The sequence below is a fragment of the Thermobia domestica genome, chromosome 14 (genome assembly GCF_964235325.1).
Source record: "Thermobia domestica chromosome 14, izTheDome1.hap1.1, whole genome shotgun sequence".
In the NCBI taxonomy this organism is placed as follows: domain Eukaryota; kingdom Metazoa; phylum Arthropoda; class Insecta; order Zygentoma; family Lepismatidae; genus Thermobia; species Thermobia domestica.
In genome coordinates, this window is record NC_137467.1 from 130,664,785 (window position 1) to 130,688,960 (window position 24,176).

The 24,176-nt window shown below is 34.4% G+C and overlaps 1 protein-coding gene across 6 annotated transcripts in view; it reads right to left on the reverse strand.

Annotated features, from left to right (window-relative positions):
- Nf-YA (nuclear factor Y-box A) overlaps positions 1–24,176 on the reverse strand; it is a 35,508-nt gene that overhangs the window by 6,761 nt on the left and 4,571 nt on the right. For 4 of the 6 annotated variants that reach the window (XR_014128262.1, XM_081738821.1, XM_081738822.1 and 1 more), the window contains exons 2-8: positions 20,888–21,049; positions 18,116–18,271; positions 16,543–16,684; positions 12,557–12,726; positions 10,091–10,282; positions 6,829–6,920; positions 2,920–3,004 (exon numbers count right to left, since the gene is read on the reverse strand). Coding sequence is in view for 5 of the 6 variants with exons in the window: in XM_081738821.1 (XP_081594947.1) it covers positions 2,920–3,004; positions 6,829–6,920; positions 10,091–10,282; positions 12,557–12,726; positions 16,543–16,684; positions 18,116–18,271; positions 20,888–20,995 (945 nt within the window). In the remaining variant the exon portion in view is untranslated. The remainder of the gene's footprint in view (positions 1–2,919; positions 3,005–6,828; positions 6,921–10,090; positions 10,283–12,556; positions 12,727–16,542; positions 16,685–18,115; positions 18,272–20,887; positions 21,050–24,176) is intronic. The other 2 variants (XM_081738824.1, XM_081738825.1) reach the window with 2 other exon arrangements.

A 24,176-nucleotide genomic window follows, 5' to 3' on the forward strand; every position in this document is an offset into this window, starting at 1 on the left:
CATCCTTGGTAAGGGTTTTGATAACATGCGCATCAGGGTCAAGGAAGTGTCCAATTGTCAGGGTGGACACTTCGAACATGTGTTACATTAAACTTTAGTGTTATATTAAACTTTAGTCTTTCACTTATCACACCATGTAAATTTCTTTTACTATGATCATCAATAAAATACGTTGTTACACTTCAAAATCACGGCTTTTTCACTGAAACACCCGTTATATATATATATATATATATATATATATATATATATATATATATATATATATATATACACCTATACCTACCTTCTACCTTGCATGCTTTACTAATAAAGAACTAACGATCATGCCATTAGTAAACAGTACCCACGCTCCAATAAATTTCAATTGTACACTTTATATTAATTTGAGAATGATAATTCCAATTAAATATTTTTTAAGCATATCCATCGTTGGGGTCACGAGAAAAATTACCTCAAATCTAGATACAGAGTGACCCGAACCGACTAACATATTTCAAACTTTATTATTGCGCAGGTGTAATAGCTTATATTGGTTAGCGGGGTAAGAACCAAAAAAAAAAAGGACAGAATGCCACGTTATATGGTCAGTCGCAATGAAGCACTGAAGCACAGAACATATTACTTCAGTTCGTACAGGGTGGCGCGGAGCCGACTGACACATTTCAGAGTTGAATACTGTGCAGGCACAATAGCTTGCAGTGGGTTGTGGGGTAGGAGATTGGAAGAGAAGAGGATGCCATTTTATAGCCATACCGTAACAGTTACCATGGGCATCACTAGAACGTTGAACAATGTGTTTTCTGTGTTCGTACTTATTTCGAAACGAAGTCAGTCATTGAAGTGTAGTGACTGTTCGGACATTTTATTGTTCCCTGACATTACGTTAAAGGTCCACTGTAACTGTTGCGGTGTTCTTATGAAATAGCATCCACTTTGCATCCCCCAGCCGCAATCCACTCCAAGATATCGCGCCTGTGCAATATTCAACTTTGAAATGTGTCAGTCGACTCTGCGCCACCCTGTATAAATAAATGCCCTAACTTTGAGCTAATTTTTCTCGACACTCCATGGATGGATAGGTTTGAAAATAGTTCCATTGGATTCAGGATCCTCAAATTACCTTAAAGAGCACAATTAGGAATGTCAGTGCGGGCAACGTTGTTTCCACTTATTTGACGAGCACAAATTCCCTGACTTGCCCAGGTTTTTGAGATCTATATATAACGTAAAAAAGAAATATTTTTTCCAACCAGGGAGTTCCTCATGTACTATAAATATATATGTATATCGTAAATGAGTAGGTAAAGAAACTTTGCAAACCTATTTTGCGAAATATCTCCTACTAAAAAGGCGGGTAAGGCAAAAAGAAAAATAGATTCTGAGAAATAACAATTTTTATTTCAAATTACCTGATTTTTTCTGGTTCTTTTAGCTTTTCATGAAATTTCCTATTAATAAACTGAATTCCCTAACTTTTCTATTATTTCCAGGTCGGTGGGAGCTCTGGGGGAATTTCAGTACAGGGTGTTTCAAAATAAATATCGGGGTTTTAAAGGCTTTGTAGTATTTATTACAATTAACTTACAATTGTACATCAAGTACAAGAGCAATCCAAACAGTTTTGTACGGACGCATGCTCATGCACTGTTTCCTCTGTCTCCCGTTAGAAAGCGCTAGTAGCAAAGATTGCGACTAGTGAGCAAAAGCTTTTTGTGTTTTACATTTTCCAAATACTGAATGTGTTGTTACAGTGCAACCGTCTGTATGGAAAATTGTAAGGAGACGATTAGAACTACGTCCTCATCGTTTAAAGTTGCTACAAGCTCTAAAGCCTACAGATTACGGTTTACGTGCTAATTTTGCAAATGAAAATATTGCTGTAACAATTAAGATTTTTCTGGATAGTGTAGTCTTCAGTGATGAATCGATATTTCACTTAAATGGCGATGTGAACACTCGATGTTCGCATCTGGGGGTTAACAAATTCCCACGAGATGGTACAGCTGCAACAAGACTCCAATAAATTGAATGTTTTGTGCCATATCCCAGCGGGAAGCTTATGGACCTTTCTCGCCTATCAACTCAAAGTGTGCCGTGTGACGAATAGTCTTTGTAGCTTATACTGAAATTAAATTGGAATTGAACACTTGTAGCAAAAACTGTTTGAGATGCTCTTTTATTTGATGCATTATTTATAATTGTACGTTAAATGTAATAACTACTACAAAGCGTTGAAAACCCTGATATTCAATTTGAAACATCCTATATAAGCAGTACCTCGAAGATCCAAACTTTGAGGTTATTTCCCTCATGACTCCGTGGACGGATATGTTTATAGTTTCAGTGGATTAAGAATCCTCAAAGTAGTGTAAAAAATGCAATTAGAAATTTATCCTAGCGTGGGTACTAGTGGGCACTATTTACAAGTGGCATAATGGTTAGTTATTTCAATATTTTCATTCTCTATTGTAGTTCTGACTTCCGGTACGACGGCTTATAAACGAAGAAATACCGTAGTCTGGAAAAGTTGCTCGAGTCCTACTTTATTTTTTTTACACTTCGCAAGAAAACAGATAAAATAAAACACTGTTATTCTAACTTCTACGTTCAAAGTTGGTTAGTACGGTCTCCAGAATAATGCCTTGCATGAATAAACAACAAACGTTCTAATTAATTTGATAGGGTGTTTCAATGCGTATACAAGATAAACTTTACGGAGATCTTTTAAAATGAAAAAAATTGAAGTCCACGACATACTAGAAAACGTTACAAAATTTTTTAATACTTGAAAAAAAAAAAATATATATATATATATAGAATACGAAAACTGCATTATTCTTATATTTCACTCAATCTTTCATGAAAAAATTATTAATTTCTCATGTATCACAACGTTCTCTGAACCAATATACTTACTTCAATAACAAGCGCTGTGCTAATGCTATCCGTGTCTACTTGTGCGCTTGATGATGTTACAGGAATGTTTATTGTTTGTTGCATACTGAAAGAAAGAGAAAAAAGAATGTCAGTAAATTTTTCACTGTCTCAACGCAATTCTAACAGAGTTGATAAAATATGCAAATTTCCCCACCACTCCCTTCCACTACAACAAATCAAAGCTCATGGCAGCCATATGGCTTAACTGAATCAGCATGATCAGTCAAATCTTTTCGGAATCTGTCATTAGTTCAGAAGATTGTTTCCAATTTTTTATCTGCGAATTTAGGGTACTTCCAATCAACGTTATGAATAAGTTAAAGATATTTCTTGGAAGTTTTTTTTTTCCCCTCTCTTTCTTTGTGATATTAACAGTTGTTTCCTTTGTAAGTATTCAATACACAATACAGTTACGCTGGAAGTTTTCCAGTGGTACACTCATGTCCAAAATGATTGTCGCATATCTTGTAAGAATATAATTTGATAATGCGTTTGCAGGGTACGTTTAATATTGATACTATGTATATAATCGGGAAATGTATATTTGTGATAAATTTAATAGGTAAAGAATTACAAATAAAAAAATTAGAATGAGTAGAACAAAATGTTGCTAAATGGCCAAGAAAGTTTTATTTTCGTTTTATTGTTTTTATTTACTGCTCTTCTGACATGGAATTTACTATATACATGTCTTTACCGATTATAAACATACTAGCATTATAAGAAATAACGGGCAAATTAGTTATCAAATTATATTCCTACAACAACATATTTATAGACATGCGACAATAATTTTGGACATGAGTGTACATACAACCGCCGTGTAACATCTTGCGCGAGTTTGACCACATGTCATTTTTACTTATTTTAAGGAAGCAAGCAGTTTAAACATTTACGTCTGTACACAGTGCACTAACAGGGTGGCGACAAAAATCACGGGGGAGGATTTCCGAAACTTTCTTTGAATTTTTTCTTGATATGTAATTAGCTATACAGACTTTTTACCATGTTGATGGAAACACAAACGCCGAGAAAACTTGGCAACGATGATATGTAATATATATTTTCCCCCCCTAATCAACTAGAATAATGAGTACATCGAAACAAATACGATGTATTTTATAAAATCATAGAACTCTCAAAAAAAATATTCCTGTACAAAGCAAGAAATTAAGCGTCTTCCCTGAAAATTTAATCTGTAGCTTCATTCACATGAAAGTTTCGCCATTATATGAGGTATAACAAAAAAAGATTGTGGTTGTATTATTACAAATAATTAACTTAATGTGTATTGCTTTTGCAGGGGTAAACTACCATATCTGCCCTCCCTAGCACCGTGAATTGGACTCACCTAGCCTAGCCAATCGTGAGATAAGTGTCACTATATGAACACGTGTGTCAGTGCATTGCCGCAAAATGACAAGCATGAAAGTAAAACAAAAAGTAAACATCAAGTTTCTCGTGAAACTTCAAAAATCTGCTTCTGAAATATTTCAAATGTTGAGAAGTTTATGGTGAAGTATGCATCTCAAGGACAAATTTTCGAGTAGCACTAAAGGTTTCTAGAGGATAGAAAGAGTTGTGATGATGAACGACCAAGTCATCCACGTTCTTTTGTGACTGAAACAAACATCGAAAATGTTCGTAGTGTTGTGAGAAATAACAGACTGAGTATTAGAGCAAATGCTGAGTCTGTGAACTCTGACAGGGGGTCCGTTAGATGCATCTTAACGGAAGGATTGCAAGTGAGAAAAATTTGTGCGAAGGTGGTTCCCAAAGTGTTTTTACAATATTTATTAAAAAAATTTTTAAAAAATGCCAAAAGGAACTGTGTATGGCCATCTTGAAAACGATTGACGACGACTTAAATTTGTTGAATTTGGTTGTAACTGCCGATAAAACTTGGATTTTCATCTACGACCCGGAAACAAAGTGACAATCGATGCAGTAGAAGTGCCTAGACTTTGCCCTGGGTCCAAAAAGGCTCGAATGTCAAAGTCCAAATTTAAGGCAATGTTACTAATGTTCTTTTACTTTCGTACGATAGTAATGCTGGGTTCCTAACGAACAAACTGTAAATCAACATTACAGTTTGGGAAACTTCGTGGAAACGTTCAAAAAGACTCATTTGCGAGAAAGTGGATGGATTTTCCATCAGGACCATGCATTCGCTTACAAGGCACTATCGTACAGCAATTTTTGGCTAGAAAATACATTGCAGTGTTAGAACACCCGGCGTACTCGCCTGATTTGGCATCTTATAACTTTTGTGTTCCCGAAAATCAAATCTCAACTAACGGGAACACATTTTACCTGCGTTAATGAGGTTTTAAAAAATGGAAATATACTAAAGACCCTTACAAAAGATTTCTAGAAATGTTACAAACAATGGAAGTGGAGAATCTAGATATGTTCAAGGAGGACTACTTTGAAGACACTACCGATAGGAACCAATAATGTAAGTATTCCAAGTTTTTTTTTTTTTGGGGGGGGGGATCCACACCTCGTATGAAAGGAAAAGATCCTAAGACAGTTATCGAAAAAGGGTAAGCCTTACGCTGCTTTAGATCATATTTCAGCAACTGTTCGTAAAAAATTCTAGTGCTTTGGCTCTGAATAAAGATCTCAAAGAACTGGGCCAAAAAACCACTTTTGTTTGATTTAATTCCAACTGCAAAGAGTTCGGGCTTTTAAAAAGGAAAGTGGGTACCCATTCTTTCTTTTTTTTTTTTTTTCGTTTATTTATTTATGTATTTTAAATTTAAACAAGACTGTACTGGTTGCGGTATATTAACGACACATCTCTAGGAAAAATCCTCTCTCTAGATCTGAATTTCCACGAGAAAATCAAGATCATTTTAACATCTTTTAAATCATTGAACTCTGAAGTATACTTTTTTTTTCCTCAAAGTCATCCAAACGCTGACCAGTTCTAAAATACTCACACATAACTGTTTTACATTTCGGATTATTCGAACAAAACTCTTTGACGTGCTCCACAATTATTTTCAACTAATGCAGTCAAAAGAGACTTCATGCAATTCCCTTCATAGATTCTGAAGAAAATATTAAAATCTAAACACGAAAGAGTTCCAGTCAATTTACAATTTAAAGATGATTTCTCAAAGTAAGAACAAATTTCCGCAATTCCGGCGAAAATCCGAAGTATTCAAAGGTGACAGTGGTTGACATTTCTTAACGCCAATACGTGTAGCAAAACCAATGTCAACGTTTATCACAGGAATAATTTCATTTTCCACATCAATTCATACACATGAACTCCTTAGAAGTTAAGCCTTCTGATTTTGTATAATGCATAAAAATCTGTGCGCAGAAATTCACAATTAGTCGACGTTTCTTTACTTCAAGCATTATCTCAAAAGTAGAAAGATTTTATAGGTTTAGAACACCGAAGAACAATCCTTTATCATCATTCCTGCAGGAAAGACGTTGATCAGAAAGAAAAGATTCTTCAAAACAGCAGGACTTCAAACAACGTAGAATTTCATTGAAATATCCACTGAAGATGCGATAATTTATCGCTGAAGTGTTTCCATTCGGGCATTTATATGTAAGTGCTGAACTTTTATTGATACTAATTAGAATCTATAATGTCGCTTTTTACTCAGCAACTTCTTAATACCTATAGACAACTACCAACAAAAACGAATAATACTTTTAAGTTAAGAAATTCTCCAGCCATATGTGTTATATAATTGGTTGAAAAACATTTTCTTTCTTTGCAAATGCATCTCAAAAGCATTACATCTTTTATTTAATAGCATTCTGGAATAAAAATATAGAGTACGTAGTAAAATTGTTTTATTTATTTATTTATTTATTTATTCAAACAGCTGAAACCAGTATTAAATATTATTGATCACTTACTTTCGTTTCTTTACAGACCCCGAATGGAAGCGCCCTCCTTCTCCTCGAATGCGATTCATTGCATGTCTATGACGAGACTCGTGCAAGTATTTCTGAAAATAATAATAATAATAATTAATGAAGAAAAGTACATATTTGGTTTATTGAAACTGAAGTTTTATACTATACTATAGATTCGGAGTACGTGGGAAGATTCTTTTGTTACAGTAGGTTAACCACAATTGAAGAGCGATTTTTTTTTTTTTTTTAACGGTTTTTCTAAGTTTTGGGGACGAACTTTGTCGGATTATGAAAATGACAATTTTCTTGGTAGTTATCACAATATAAAGTTAGTCGTTTCTACCAAAAGGTAACATATCCACCTCGTTTCTTACTTTTACTGTACAATAATTATGGAAATGTTCCCTTTTGAAAAAAGAAAACTCCTCAATTTCGGTATCTTGGTTTTTTTTTTTTTTTTTTTTTTTTCAGCTTTCATCGTTCTTCATTTACTTTTCACTTAAAAATCAATGGCACTACATGTTTATGAGTTTAACCCGACTCATCCGACTCATGCATTAAACTTAGCACGGTGGTAAACGATGACCTGCTATATAAAGCATGTGAAATACGTTGCACAGGCTTCTAGTTCCTAAGTTATGGACAAAGTTCAAAATTAATTCAATAGGCATAATAAAAAGGTAACAAATACTGATTACATAGCTATTAAAGGTGTCTTGAAAAAAAAAAATCAAATAGAAGACTTTTTTATGACTACATATTTTACTCGTAAGGTTACTTTCGTGTTTGTCGAATGAATCTTGCAATTTAAATTTCAAGCACAGATACACTAACCCGATGGCAATACATTTTTACGTAATTTTCACTGTAGCTGTTCAGGGTGTCTACTAAAATTTCAAAATGATATTTCGTGACCTTTTCTTTCCCAAACCATAAAATTTAGTAACATTCTCTAGAGCGAATTTAGGTGCAACTTGGGCCGAATTTTCATGCACCTGATAGAAGCGTGCTTTGCTTGCGATTTGGTAGCCTCCAAAGCCGACCATAGACCTTTTTCGGGGTGAATTTTGACGTTTTATAGAACAAAATTTTCCAGTCTATACTTCTTTTTGTACCGATTAGAAAAATCGTGACCCAAACGCTAAATTTCGAGACTTTCTTAACTTTCATGACCGTTTTTTGATGTGACATTTTCGTGACCGATCGACACCCTGCTTAGTTTTATTGTAATATTAACTACATAGTTAATTATCGACCACCTGCTGCTTATACAACCCAACCCCTTATAGAAGTGCGGTTAGCTGCAGACGACTAAACGCTCTGCTGATTTCGTATAAGGCGTTCCTGATAGTAAAGGTGAACTAAACATTGGTTATTTTTTTTATTATTACTACTATTATTTGTCTACATGCGGCAGCCAAAACACATGCACGTACATGAAATGTGTGTAGTTTGCTCTTCTTACCCACAACAACTTAGATCGGAACATTTTACTGAGTTTGTTGTTAAGAAGGTTGAAAATGTATTTTTCAAAAAACAATCCTTTGTTTTTTGAGTTCACTCTTACTGCCCGGAATGCCTCCTAAGAAATGTGAAAATTTACATTTTTACATTTTCAAAAAATTTGCTGGAAGTCTTAGAAAATATATAGACTCACACTGAAATCAACATTCAGTTCAACACCTAAATCTATGAGTTAAATTATACTTACAGTAGTTATCATAAAATGTTAAACAAGTTAGGAGTAAAGAGTTAGTTGCTGGATATTGAATAAAGACTTAAAACAGAATTCGCACTGATATTCCATATTGATTTCCGCGACTGAATAAGTAAATTCTCCCTGACCATCGACGCAGAGAACATCATCATTTAAGGTCACGTTTAACTTTTTTTTTTTTTTTTTGGGGGGGGGGCTCCACCAACCTCATAGCCTTCTTATGTTCTCCTTTTCATTTTGGAAATAAAGTATAAACTTACTTTCTTACTACGTAAATACTAATGAGTGAAAACTTCGCGTATTTAGAATACAGTAAAACACTAGTACCAAACGGTAATTATACTATAGGCAATCTGAACACAAACATACGCAAATATAAAATCTGATTTACCTCTCTGATTATGTACAAACAACAAGCCTAACTTATCTTCTTCTGTAGCATCTGAATTTTTTTGATTTGATTTGTTGCTCTTTCAAAGCTTAAAGTTTTAACACCTTTGGGAGCTCCTCAAGCTTCCTTATTTCTAAAGATAATTTCTTTCTCTTATCTTCACTTCGAATCTGTCTTGATTCTTTGGTCTTCTTCGTAAATGAAATTAAAACTGAGTTTAACGTCCCGCGATTATGCTCTTTACGCTACTGGAGACTATAATTAAAGCAAGTGAATGATGGAAGAATTGGTGGAATGAGAAGGTGGAAGGAAACGGGAGTACCCCGAGAAAACCTACGGACACAATGTTGTCCACCACCTCACTTGCCCAGGATCGAACCAGGCACACCACACAAGAGGTAATCGCTCTACCACTGAGCGTGCCTCCAAGAGGTCTTCTTCGCATCTTCTGTAGAGAGCTAAAAAAATATATCCTCTGGCTCCTCTGTAAAGATACAGTAACTTCCACGACTTTTGATGTACGGTATTTCTTAACTATTTCCGTGAGTTTTCCCTGACTCAGTTAAATTTCTTTGATCTTCAAGGGCAGTGAAAAGAAAATACAATAACCGTCACGAAAAAACATCTCAAACAATGCTTCGACAAACTGCAATTTCTTTTTAATTCCGTGTTATTGCCTTATTAACGAAAAAGTTAAAAAAAATGCAACTGAAAAAAAACAAAATATTTGTGGAATAAAATGAAAGAATTTGGACTAAAATACACGGACTAGCTGCGAGAAGCCACTTCTCTAATATCCATAAAATTTTTAGACCTTAACCTCAAAAAGAGAACGCAATGCTTTTAGTCTTAGTCCCATTTCATCATTAGTAAGACAAAGCATTGGCCGCGATTTAATGCTTAATTGCCATTTCTATCATCGACCCGATTTAATGTTTAATTGACGTTTCTATTATCGATCATTATCCTTTATACCCATAAAAACTTTAGTCCTTAACCTTAGGAAGCGCGTTCAGTACATTTTTAGTTCTAGTCTCATTTTCTCATATTAACCTACCATTTCTCTCTCTCTCCGTTTAACTCTTAATTTTGGATGTAATTCAAACGAGATGTGCAAAGCATTTTCTTGGTCAAAATATAGAAAGATAACCTACCGGTCTTTCCTTTGGTATTCTGCCTTCTGCTTCCAACTTCGCCCGTGCCTGCCTTCTCTTCAATATTCGCCTATACTGTTTAGCGTTCACATACAGAGGCTCCTCTTCGAGAAACTCCGTCCCAGGGAGTGGAATTCGCTGGAACTGAGGAACACCGCCGCTACCTGGAACCATCTGTAATGCATAATCATTCTATGAAACATGAATGGGGAGTCACATCGAACTGCAACATCCGCACCCATGAATGTCTATAAGAGCAAATTACCAGACTAAATGCGTATAAGGAAAGTATCACCTTGGCTGCAAAAATTAACACACCCATTAAAACTAATATTTACGACTATATAAAGTAATTAACGGTGCTGAGTACTACTACTTTAAGCTTATTGGTTCATATGTATTACTTTTCTGATCGCTTTGAAATGAACTAGATTTTGAAGTCCCATTCTTAAACTCACCGGAGTTTAGTGTACTTGTTAGTCTGTACACTCAGGTAATGAGTTGGATTCTCAACACTCAGTTAAATAAATCTAGAATTCTATGATAAAATTATATTTTAATTGTCAGTTACAGTAGTTATAGTAAAATACCTAGGCTTGTTTGTTGTTCTTCGCTAGATAAATATTACAATGATATTCTGGTTCAATTACGATAGCTCAAAATAATGTGGTAATTTAAAAACCTATTTATTAACTCTTGTCAAGAATTTAAAGAAACAGCAATTAACACAACTCTGCACATGGTAACATTACGGTACACGAACTTTACGAACTAGCGTAGATGTTCCATACAAACTAAACACTGAAGAACATTTATCGACCTTTCAGATATAAGCATTGCTGAAATCGAGTGACTGTTACTTAAATAATGATGCAACGTCGTCCAGCTCATCCACCACCCATAACAGCAATTTACGGGAAGATGAACAACTTCGAACTGGAAATTCGTCTTAAAAAGTTTATAGCGCCATTAAAAAAAAAAAAAAAAAAAAAAAAAAAAAAAAAAAAAAAAAAGTCTAAGCTTTAGTGTGGCGTATATACTGTGAGTATGATAAATTTCGCTTTGGTTAACTCGATTCTCGCATACTGGAAGTGGAGATATCAAAAAATGTAACACGTTTTAAGGAATATCTCATGGGGACGGTCATTAGAAATTTTATACGTATATATAAAAGAATTATTGTACTCGGATGACAGATTACGTAGATAATGGCGTCAATATGATCTGGTCAATTCGTCATCTTTAAATGGCCACCCAACAGTTGGTATGAACTTGTGTGTTTTTATATTAAAGTGTTATTACGAACGAGACTCAAAAACGAAAGTGCGTACAAGAAAACCTTACACAATCAACTAGCATCGAACCCATTTTAAATCTCCAGCTTTAAGCAGGGACAAGAATCAGATAACACAACTTTTAAAAATCTAAAATTTAAATAGGATGCCGGAAAAAAAGTTGTAAAAAATTCCCGCAAAATGACCGAATTTTACATCTGCACAGTGTGTGGTTGATTGATTCTAATGCATGATTTTTTCCAAAGATAATGGTGTATTAATCATGAATCTACAGCAATTACGGGAGTAGGGGCAACAACTTTCTAAAAAAAGTCTAAACTTATCTTTAAAAATCTGTCATTTTAAAAGAGTTAACTGAAAGTTCAGTTACTGGTACAATGCAGATAACACACACTAAATAATGACGAACAAATATATATAAGATTGATCTAGGACCCAACAAGCAAGTCGATTAATTACTCCAGCTTTTTCATACTTTAAATACATATACTGTATGGGAGATATCTCAGTTTTCGGAAGGATAACCGAATTCAAATACACAGAAAGGAGGAACTAAATCTCCGTAGTTTTCATCATCAAAAATAAAGCTGCTTCTTACTCTTATTGATAACAAAGACATTTTTATTTTCGAAAATTGTTATGCTATTCGGCAACAAATGTACATTAAATCATTCAGTATTTTTTAAAGTCTTATGTTTCACCGAAAATTTGAGATAGAACATTGCTACTACGAGTGAACTTGGGTTATATAGATCCAAAACTTTTGCACTATACCAGTTAAATATAGATAACATTAGAGTTAATTTTCTTTTCTTTCATTCCTCAATTTCGGGAGCTACTATGATTAAAAAAATATAGCTTTTCCTTTTACTATCGTTCTTGCATTTCCTAAAAGAGCAGAGACCATAAAATGTTTGTTATAAAGGTTTAAACTTGTGTTTTGTATTATTTAAAGCATTTTGTTTTGCAATATTATTTTAACTTGCCACAAGTATTTGCCTCATAATCAGCATCTGAATATTTCTTTGTACAGTAACAAAGAACTACGGGTAATAGCTCCATCATCAACTAACATACCACGTTTCAATTGACAAAAACAAATTTTACGATGCACTGCACTGATGCTGGCTGGCTGCTTTATTCTATGTGCTACAATGTAAATGCAACTCACCATTACAATATTTGCGCCATTTACACCAACAGTTTGTGGTACAGTCACCGGAGACGCAGAAACAGTTCCTGAAGGGGTTGGGCTGCTTGCACTAGGTTGCGTTGTTGTGGAGGCGGCAGTGTTGGCAGGACTTGCTGCTAGTTGTACTATATTCCCTGAAAGGTTGATCACTGTAAAGACATGATATGGAAGGCTATCTTACAAGCTTCGCCCCCAGTAATTATTTACGGTTAGAAACAAGAAAAAACTAAACAACGTGGGGTACAAAATTCGTGCAAGTAAGAAGAAAGGCTTTGTTATGAGCTTTGAATAAAAAGCATGCAAAATTTAAAGTAAATATATATATATACGAAACTGCAAGCATCTATACATTAATACATCACTATGTTTGACTACAGAATTAACACTTTTAAAAAAATGAATGCACTACGTAGAAGGAACAAAATAAAAGTGTAAAGAATTAACACACCAATAGATGGCAGCATGTGTTTGTTTTCCATATATTTTGAAGAGAGAGAATTTTCCAAATAATTCAATCGAACTGATGAGACGAATATTCAAACTTTGTCTAAACAGCTGAATAAATATTCAGAGAATAATCCACGCAACTTTTGGATATTTTGTTTCATTGCTGAAAGCATATCATGATTACGGTGGATGGCAAAGGATACCAATGTAATAACCAAACTCAGGAATCTAATTTCGAATCCCTCCAGCGCCCATGCACTGGCAGCTTTGTCAATAACAACCTGAATGCAAACAAAGCTATCCGCACACAAATTGTGATGTGATTCGAACAAAACGAAGTTTTGTTTCAACGTCACCATAAGCAACCGCAATAAACCACAATATTATGAGTCGAGACCGGATGTTAGGCAAAATGCCTATCCTTTTAATATTGAAGATATGATCAAAAATAACGTTTTAAAGTTCATATGAGGAGTTACAGTTTCAATTTACGCCAATTTTATTTTGCCTATTTCGCTCATTCCTGTCTAAATAATTGCTTTAGTGCCTAATATTGCCTATTCTATGCACTTTCTTCAAAATAAGATTTTATTGGGGGAAAATATATAATTTAGTATTTCAATAAAGTATTCTGCCTCTTCCGATAAATGTAAGTGTTGTTTGTAGTAATAAGATGTTGTAAAACTTTGGACCGCTATGTGTACTAATAAAGTGCTGTAAACTTTGGACTGTTGTGTGTACTGTAAAGTGTTGTGTAAAGTACTGTAAAGGATGTATTTACTAAATATACATGGGAATACATGTCAAGCATACTTTTTATATATACAATAAAAAAAGATACTAACAAACAGGTACGTTTCTATATTTCTTGAACATTATCTATGGCTTGAATTTATTCTTTTATTGTATTGAGCATTTATCTTCATTATCTCGACTTACATTTTAATGACTATTTTTTTAAAATTTTAAATGCCTATTTCCCAGGTTTTTAATATCTAAATATCCAGTCTCTAATTATGAGTTATATTGAAAGCAATATACTTCAGCAATTTGATTAACATAGTATAAAGAAACTTGTAGTAGGCGAAATTGAACTGAGTTTAACGCCCTTCCTAGCAACGAGGCTATATGGGACGGGACCTACTGATTAACGTGGAACGAACATGAGCTCTCGCCGGGAATCGAACCCGGGTCACCCACGACAAAGGTGCGTACGCTAACCACTTAGCCATGAAGGAGCTCGCTTATACTAGGCAGACTATGCACACAACAAACAACGAGGAAGTCACTGAATCAAATGCACTCTCAATTCAATTGATTGTATTTGAGATGTTTATAACAGCTACATACATTATTTGTTGTAGGCTAACAAAAAGTAAAAGTCGAATGAAAAAAAATAAATAAATATAATAGAAGAATTAAGGGGGCAGACTACTAAATATTTTTTTTAAACCTAACAATTTTTCTTTTGTCTGTTTTTCGTAAGTGAAAAGAGATAATGAAATGTAACTTACCACAATAATAGATAATGTTATTCTACACCCAAAAATACGAATCGGAAGAATTTTCAAAGTTGCCATACATATGGGTTCTTTTTTCTAGTTGCTGCTTTAACCTAGAATTTTGGGTTGCTGCTTTAACCTAGAATTTTGGGTAATTCAAATTCTGGTCACATAGCAATTTCTATGGATGGCAACACTGAAAATTCTTCTGATTTGTATTGTTGGGTGTAGAATAACATTATCTATTATTATGGTAAGTTACATTTCATTATCTCTTTTCACTTACGAAAAACGGGCAAAAGAAAAATTGTTAGCTTTGAAAAATATTCAGTAGTATGCCCCCCTAAACAACTAGCACAACGCAGATCTATTTAACTCTTTCTCCATCTTGTAAAATAAGGTATTGCTCTTCCCGTTTCTCTCACGAAGCAACGACCACAGGTCTGGAACTCAGGCGTAAAATGTAGCCTCGGAACCCTCAATTCATACAAATTTTTATTCATTTTGTCTGCACATATACTCATTGGCTGAAGAACTATCATGACGTATAAGTAGTCTTTGAGAATACGTTATCGCAGTAATTCCCACGGATGGAAGTTCAAAAGTGAATAAAATTCCATTGTAACGTAAAATGAAAGAAAACGCAGAAATGAAACGAAATGCACTTCTTTAAGTCCACTACACAAAATAAAATTAATGTCCTCAAAATTAGTTCATAATACAGATCAATATAATCACTTTCTTTGAAAGCATGTCTCGAAGAATGGAACTCATTGAAACAATGAAAGGAAAGGGGGAAAAAAAACCTGAAACAGCACAATTATTTTCTGACTATTTCTTAAACTTGTTATTAGACAAAGTTTGCATCTGTTGAGTTTGATTGAATTATTTTGAATATTTCCATTCCCTTCAAAATACACAGATAGCTTAGAGAGTAGTGACGCCATCTACATTAGCACTTCTCTAAACTCAGATAAATTTTATTCAACAACTAACAACACGGCTTGACAATAGCGGCTCTTGGAAAGATACGAAAATTCACTGATGGTTCGCAATCTGCGTTTACATCACTTTAATACACTAATTAGTTTTTATCGTAATTACAGTAGACTCTTCGATAGACAACTCATTCGCGCGGGTTAACCTACTTTTGTTACCTGTGCTAAATTTGCTAAGTCACATATTGACGCGTTCGAGAGAAATGGGATCAGAATTGCAAAATAAGTTTGATACCACGAAGCTGTCTTCAAATGTATTTTGTGCCATAAAGTTGGAAAACACTGTCTACGAACTAGAAAGATGGGATTACCTGTGTTCATATGGGTTTCTTTGTCCTCAGTGAGGATTACAAGTAGCTCAATTTAACTAAAGGAAACTTCCCAAAATTTAGAATTTGATTAGACCGTTTCAAGTAAATTTTTCTCTATTTTACTTTATTAAAAAAAAGTTTAGAAGTCATAATATTTACAGAATGCGTTCTGGAACTTCAGAAGCAGTGAAAAAAAATTAGGCTAGACGAGACGATTAGATTAAGCGTGTATTAGTGTATTACGAGGTCATATTATATATATATATTGCATCCCTATTATGGAACAAATAACTTTTGTTTTCTTTTCGCTACGAACTTGGCTTTTGGAAGATCTCTGAAAATCCTATGAGGGCCTATACAGAAGCTAAATTGCCAGTCCTTAAAAGTACAGAAGACATTGTTTGTTTAGATAAGTTGCCAAGTTCGAAATCTGCAAATGAATAGAAATTTACAAAAAACTTTCAGCTTAACGTCCCCCGAGGTAAATGGCTTTCAGTTCACGATATCCTCAAAAATTGTTAATTAAAACACTCGAATTACTGTTTCCATTGATCAGCACTCAGAAAAAAAAAAGTGTCTAACAATTAAAATAAATAAATAAAATTACATGCGTATCTAGTACAGAGGGAAACAACAACACCATGGTTTAAGAAATAATACATTACGAATAGCATTCCAATAGTAATTTACATGTTTAAAACTCTTACCTGTTGGTTGCGCCTGTTGAACAACCCCACTCTGTCCTTCAATCTGAACAGGTTGATATATAAAAGTCTGTCCGTCTGGAGTTTGAATAAGTTGTGCTTGTTGCGGCTGCTGGATAACAATTTGCTGTGTTGTACCTCCACTCTGAAAAAAAAAAAAAAAAAAATGTATCTTTATATTGTATATATATTTTGCACATTTGTATCTTATTATTAATAAACAATATCATATCATTTTTTTGCATCAACCCTATTTATTCCTTTACCCTTGAAGATGACAACAGAGTTTAGCTGCTCACGTACAGAAGCCTCTTCTTTATGGAATTATAAGAAACATTTGTCTTCTACGGAGGTGCATGCGCGAATTTCCATGTAAGCGCAATACGAAACAAAATCCTTCTATAAAGTACTGTATTATAGTTCTGCCTTTTAGACTAATAATAACGAAATATATAATACTCATTTCAGAGAGAGGTTTGAATTTGCTGGTGAGCCTTATAGTGGCCTTAGAACAGTTATCAAAAGGGGACCACTTTTATTAGTAAATGTTCTACGAGTTACCACCGTACTTTTTTCTTTTTCTTTTCTTTTTTTTTTTTTTAATGTTATGCCACTATACTTATATCTTTAAGATAGCATTAATCAAAACTCCATTAGGAAAAAATACCATTAGTTTTTCTGAATAATTAACGGCTATCAACAATATTTTTTTAATAATATACGTACAATAACTAACAATGTGTATGTTTTCTTTATTAAATTCATCATTTGTATAATCTATATCGACTTCTATAAATATAAAGTACGAGGAGAGAAAATGAGTACGAGGTGGTGACTAGTTTTTGATACGTGGAAGTATTGGTAAGGACATGAAGTGCAAAGTGAAATAAATGGAATGATACGAATGACGAAAGGGGTATTTGGGAGGAAGAGCATTGTTTTGTGGTTCCTTGAATAGACAGTTAAGATTCATAAAAACGTAATGTATGGAGTGTTGTACTCTATGGGGTAGAGATATGAACATTACACAAAGGCGATGAAAAATACTGGAGGTTTTCAAAATATAGGTGTCGAGAAGAATAGAGAGACTAGTTGGGAAGAACGGTAAATGACTGAAAGGGTGTTAGAAATCGCTGGGGAGAAAAGAACAATTTAGAAGTAACTAAAAAGAGAAAGAAACTGGATAAGACATTGACTGAGATGGAACTATATCACACGGAACGTGTCAAGTATGGTAGTACGAAGAAAAGAATGGAGCGAAAAAAGGCTACAACTGATGGACGGTATTACACAAAATTGTAAGTAAAGATGTAGAGGTTCGCTGAAGGCCATGGTGCACAAAAACTTTTCAATTGTGGCAAGTGACCTCTTAGTAATTGCATGATATGCAATTCAGTTGTATTCAGCTTTTTCGCCTCTTTTTCTTAAACAGTAATGTAAGAGGGCCATAGTTTGAGAAATGCTATTTCTAACAAAAAGTCTACCAGCCGACTCCTAATTGAAAAAAAAAAAAAAAAAAAAAGGAATTCGTCTATATTTACGATAACAAACAGATTGCACAACCGTTGCCACTTACCTGGAGGCTGGATACTGGAACCACCTGGATTTGTTGCAATGCCTGAGCGCCTTGTGCAGCAACTTGAATGGTCTGTGCCCCCTGAGGTATTGCTTGTACCATGATCTGTTGACCACCTGTACTTTGAAGAACTTGACCTTGGCTCACCTGCACAACCTAGTATTTAAAAGTGATTTTAAATACAAATAAACACAATTTTCAGTTAAGCACTGAAATACAGCATTAATGTAGTAACATAAGACCAACATCGAAAAGGTTTTTAATTCCTCATTCTCATTTAGTACTGAAACCACACTGCAGGTTTTTCAACTGTATAGTTCTCTTCTTAATACTTTACTATTTCTTGCAGAATAATTAACGTAATGAACTTTCTCCCGCTACAGCCCCGAGGAGCGAATGAGATGGTGTATGTTCAAGTAGGTGATAAGTGATCACCGCATTCGGCTTTAACGTCATTCTTTCTTCTTCATTCATCATCGGAGTTCGCTATCTCCTAATTCAAATAGCTCTACAGTTTACGAATAACACTGCACAAACATCAAAAATTCTGCGTTCCGAAACAAATCCAAGCCATGTATATTTTAGCCTCGTGAAATAAGTCGCTACTTTTCTTGAAACCACTATTAACAAATTTGGTGAATTCATTGATACTTTACTCCAGTTATTGCCTTCACACAATATACTACACAACCAAGAATAGTGTTGCCAATGAGAAGACAAATACATTTTCATATTCGAGACTATAAACTTCATAGACTTGTGGGCAACACTAGTTCACTTAAGTATTAGATCTCAAACAGTGTATGGGTGTTGCACGATTTACATAATAAAGTTATGAACTGATAAAGTGACTGTATTTATCAAAGTTTAAAGATACAAAAGTCGATTTGAAGGTTGCTATATCATATCCCTTCATAGACTTTTCATGACGCGGAAGGAGTCTGATAACCTAGATAAACTTAAAAGAAAAATCGGGGCATAAATTTAGAACAAAAATTTATAAAATGAGGCGAAGAACTTTCCGAGAAAATATTTCGGAGAACTGAGACGAGACTATTTCTACAAAATATTACGGGACGAGACGAAAAAATGTATTTCTCGTGGACTCAGTTATGTTAATCATTTCATTTAGGCCCTCTACGCCAATCTAGTGGCTAGCACACGCGTTTTTCGTGAAGATTTTCATAGTGAGTTAACTATCATTGATATAAGAGTGTCAAAGTTGGCTCAAAATTTGTTCATGCTGGATCTCGAATTCTCACCTACACGATTAGCTTCGCAATTTACTTTTGCTCCAGGTCCAGTAAATCGACAAGACGGCATGTCCATGTAGAATGGACTAGTATTTGGTGCAGTGTCGAATTTCTTACCCGATAAGAAAAAAAAAAAAAAACTTTTAGATGTTCCCTTTAATATTGCAGTTCAATTTAAGAGGTCAAGGTACCAACAATTCTAGTCCGAAAAATATTACGAGTAAGCTTTTTTTTTTTCATAATTGTACATACATTGCTCAGAAAACTGAATTATAACAAAGCTATAACAAGAATTTCAATTTTTTAACATTCTGAAGTTATTTTCAATTTAATCCCTTACGTGCGTAACCCGCAAACATACCGGCTCCTGTAACTTGTGTCAACTCCGTATTTCAGAAGAAAGTTTTGCCTCATTGGCATAATTTTTTTCACATTTCTAAAACTTTTTTTTTTTTATTATTATTTCTGCAAAAATCAACGTAGTTTGAAAATGGTATAACCCCTGAGTAATTTACGCTATACGGAGAACACAAGAAGAAACGAACAAAGTTTTTCGTTTTATTACGGGTTACCACCACGTGCCTAGAAAACAGCATGCGTAATATAAGTAAGGCCACTCCTGCAACAAAATTTTCCAAAAATTACGCATGTAAGGGGTTAATATTCATGAACAACATACTAGAAAAAAAGAACAAACTGTGCAAAAATATATATTTTCTAAAACTGGATCAGCGAAAACGAAATAATTATAACGCAGTAGCACGAGCGAGATCTATTAAGCATTTAGTTTTTAATGATTTTTTTTATTTATTTCATCTGTAATTACAACGCAAGGACCATATATTATAGCTAAAATCCAAGGAATACGATATCAAAACATTACTTTTGTCCTCTTTAAATAAGCAGAGAAAAACAATGATTTAAGTACAGCTTAAGCATGTATGTATCTTGTATTATCCTGAACAAATGGAAAATGTTAGCAAAGAAATAAGAAGAGTTTCTAAAAGTTCGAATAAAGAGAGAAGTTAAATTCTGTAAAAAGTATTATTGTATTATTAAAATCTAACATAACGAAATTAGAATTTTAGTACATTTAATGATTTTTCAAACGTGCTTGCTACTAAGAAATTTAAATAAAACTGACTTTGGAACATTTCTCAGATACGGTCTACAGTACCCCTAGTTGCTATGTATCATTTACTATCTTAGTTCCGTAGCTTTCACTTCACTCCACAAGACTATTCTGGAAGTATGCAGATGTAGTTGCAAAGCTGGAATGAGCACCACTTTTATTCAACTTATACGTACCAAAACTAGATGAGCAGTATTCAAATTTGACTATAATATTATTAACTAAGCATTACCCTTTCAATTTTTCTAAAATTGAGCAAGATTAATAAGAAAAATATCGAAGCGCGTTCTCGTCATTTGCGAGGGTACACACAGTCCTATGTTACTGATCAACGTGGCATAGAGCAAGACGTATCACTTATTCCAAGCTATAGAAATTCTTTCTTACCTGAACTTGCTGGCCACCAGATGCGGAAACTGCTCCGGAAACAGCCTGCATAACGGCCACTTGCCCTTCACCTCCTCCTGCACCAGAAGCTGCCAACTGTTGCTCCATTTTGTCTTTCCCTCAAATACCTTACATCGAGTTGGAAACTCTTTCGAGTAACCACTGAAAAAATAAGAATTAAAAGTTACTCATATTGTTTTAAAACTTTCACATCGACTGTACATGCTGCGCTGCTTTTATTTCAATGCATTTCACCTGTACCAGAACATTGACAAATAATGGGTTGGAAAATAAGCATTACAGAAGATATTTTGCATTCGGTTTAACTTTTGCTGATCTACAAATTTAAAAAGAATGTCGAAAGTTTTTACTCTATTATTAGAACAACTGCTCATATCTTGCATCCCGAACTTTATATTTATGAACTCATACCAGCATTCCATTTCGGGACTTCATTGAATCTTTTTCAATGCATCTTCTACTACTACTACACCGCCCACAATCACAGTTACAGGTTTTTGCCCGTCCTTAAAAACCCATGCTTCAATACAAAACTTTTGTAAAAAGGAAAAAAAATCGCATCAACCAACGCTATGTGAAGTTTTTTGGTCAAAGACGTAAATACTGGATCACATGGAAAGTAAACGAATGTTTAAACTCAGCTCTGTACCTGAGAAAATCGTGTTCTTTTCATTTTAAGAAATTTATGTCCTAGATAGACTCAACATTACAGTGAAGAGTTTGAACCTTAAACAGTGTTGCCTTGGCTTGCAACCAAAGTATTTACTAAAGGATGCTATAAAATACGCAATACATAAACGAATATTCAAATTCGCATTCTATAGCATCCATTAGTAAATACTCCTGATTGGTTGCATGCCAAGGTAAACCTGTTTACGTTTGACACTTTTCGATGTAAACTTTATTCTATCTCCAGGTACGTACAATTTCCGAAAATACGTACGGAACATCAGGTTTCCCCAATGAAATATAGAGGTGAGTCTGAATATAAGTTTCCTTTCCATATGCGATACAATGCTCACATCTTTAACCACAATAAATTTTAAAAACGGTAGTGTGATTGAATCAACTATTTCCTCTTTACAAATGTTTTATATTGAAGAATGGGTTTTTAAACACGGACAGAACCTGCAACCATATTTTAGTGGGCGGTGTAATAATAGACTAGGTCCAATGATAGCATAGAAAGGGTCCAATGATGTCCTGAAAGTGAATGCTGTTATGAGTTTATAAACTTCCGGATAAAAGGTAGGAACATCTTTTGTAATAACAGATGTGCATCAAATAGTTTCCATAAGTAAGTATTACTGGTTTTATACTCAAACGCGCTCTTTGAATTTATGTGAAACAACTTAGTGTTCGCTATTATTTCAGAAGACCTTAAGTTACGCGAAGATAATATCCAATAAATTTAAATTCTGTAATAATTTCTGTGGCTTATTCTTTATAACTGCTCTGATAAACGAGTCAGATATGAAAGGTAAACGAATAGTCAACGTTACACGCTGACACATACATTAAACCCTGTAAACTTCTTTCATCACTACCGTTCTCAACTTTTGGTAATAACTTATTTGAGTTTCTGCGTCGTGCTTGCATATGTATTTTTATCCCAGCAATATTTCCACTGGCTTTACCACTACCATCAGCAAAACATGTAACATGAACTCTTAGCATAGGTCCTGACTGTTCTCATCGGGAATTGGGATGAAAGTAAAACAGAGTTTAAATATAAAATTGTGTAATTTACGTAAGTGTGTAATTCTTGCGTATGAAGTGAATGTAACGTAAACAGAGTGAAGTCTTCTTGTTGCAGGTAGAGGTAGACAACAATAAGCTAAAATATCCATGATACTGGATAGCACGTACGCAATCCAAGGGAAAGTCCAACTTTCTCTTCGGATTTTGCATATAAAATGCGTTGATGTAAGACTTGAGAGGGAATTTTGAAGAGATTCAGCGTATTCTACTGTATTTTCCCGGATTTTATAAGCATTTTCTTTGGTTTCCCTAACTAAAATTCACTTCCCTGATTTTCCAGAATGTGAACACTATGATATTTTACCTAAGCACTCCTATCTTATGAAGTCTTGAATACTCGTCTTGAGACTTGGAATTACATTACAGTTATTTGATGCATGCGTTTGAGTAGTGAATCATCAGTAATATATGGATATTGCATTTACCATGTTTACAAATTATACCTCCAAATGAAACTTTATCTATTCGCATAATGCAGTTATCAACACAAGTCCTCGGAACGTTATCCTGAATTGATTCCGTCAATAAATAGCAGGGAAAAATCCGAAATATTGTTAAGTTATTATACAATCAGCTAACCAATGCTAACAAATACAGGATGCACAAAGACGACGTATACAATTCCATTTACGTGACACGTTAATTTACTGTGACAAATTAACAAGTGTTCCTCACGTTCTCGCAGCAACTATATACTTCCAGGTTGCTTGAAAAACAAACGAACATCGAACAAAGAATTTGTGTAGTTGCATTTTACACGTGCAACACTGGTTGCCAAGTTTCAGAGCGTCACGTGTTATCCTATCGAAGGCTGTACTAATACATTCTCAGAGATCGTGAGACCTCATGAGGTATCAGACCACTCTATCCGACTCCATACAGCCGGACATTTTAGTATAATTTATTTATTTATTGAGTCAATTAGTGCTATCACTTACCACAGCCCCCCCCCCCCTCCCAAAAAAAAAAAAGCCACTGATACCGAACTTTACTAGTTGTCAATTGACTGCCACAACAGAGAATGCATATCCTCCTATTCAGTTTACCGGTATTCGATATGACGCCATTTATAAATTCGCGGTATTTCATCAGTAGAACGTTCACTAAATTTAGCAGACCACTTAAGTAGACCATCCCATACGTTCATGCCAATTTTAATCCTAAAGTAAAGTTTATATATTTATTTTCGTCGAATTTCCTACTAGTATCACAAAGTATTAAAAAAAAAAAGGGGGGGGGTAAATCATGCTTGGCTCTTAGCACGTTCGCCAGGGGACAACTCTCGAAACGTAATAGTATTGCCAATCGGTTGACGAGAGCTATCGACTTACAGGCAACTGCAAGCAGCACATTTACGAATGATAATGCTAAACACAAATCCACAAATTACGGGTCAACTCGGCGTGTACAAGAATTCTATCTGAACATCATGACACAACCTCGTACAAGGAATAATCAAATTTAACAGAGGATAAAATTTAGAAATATGGAAAAAAGCATAGAGGCA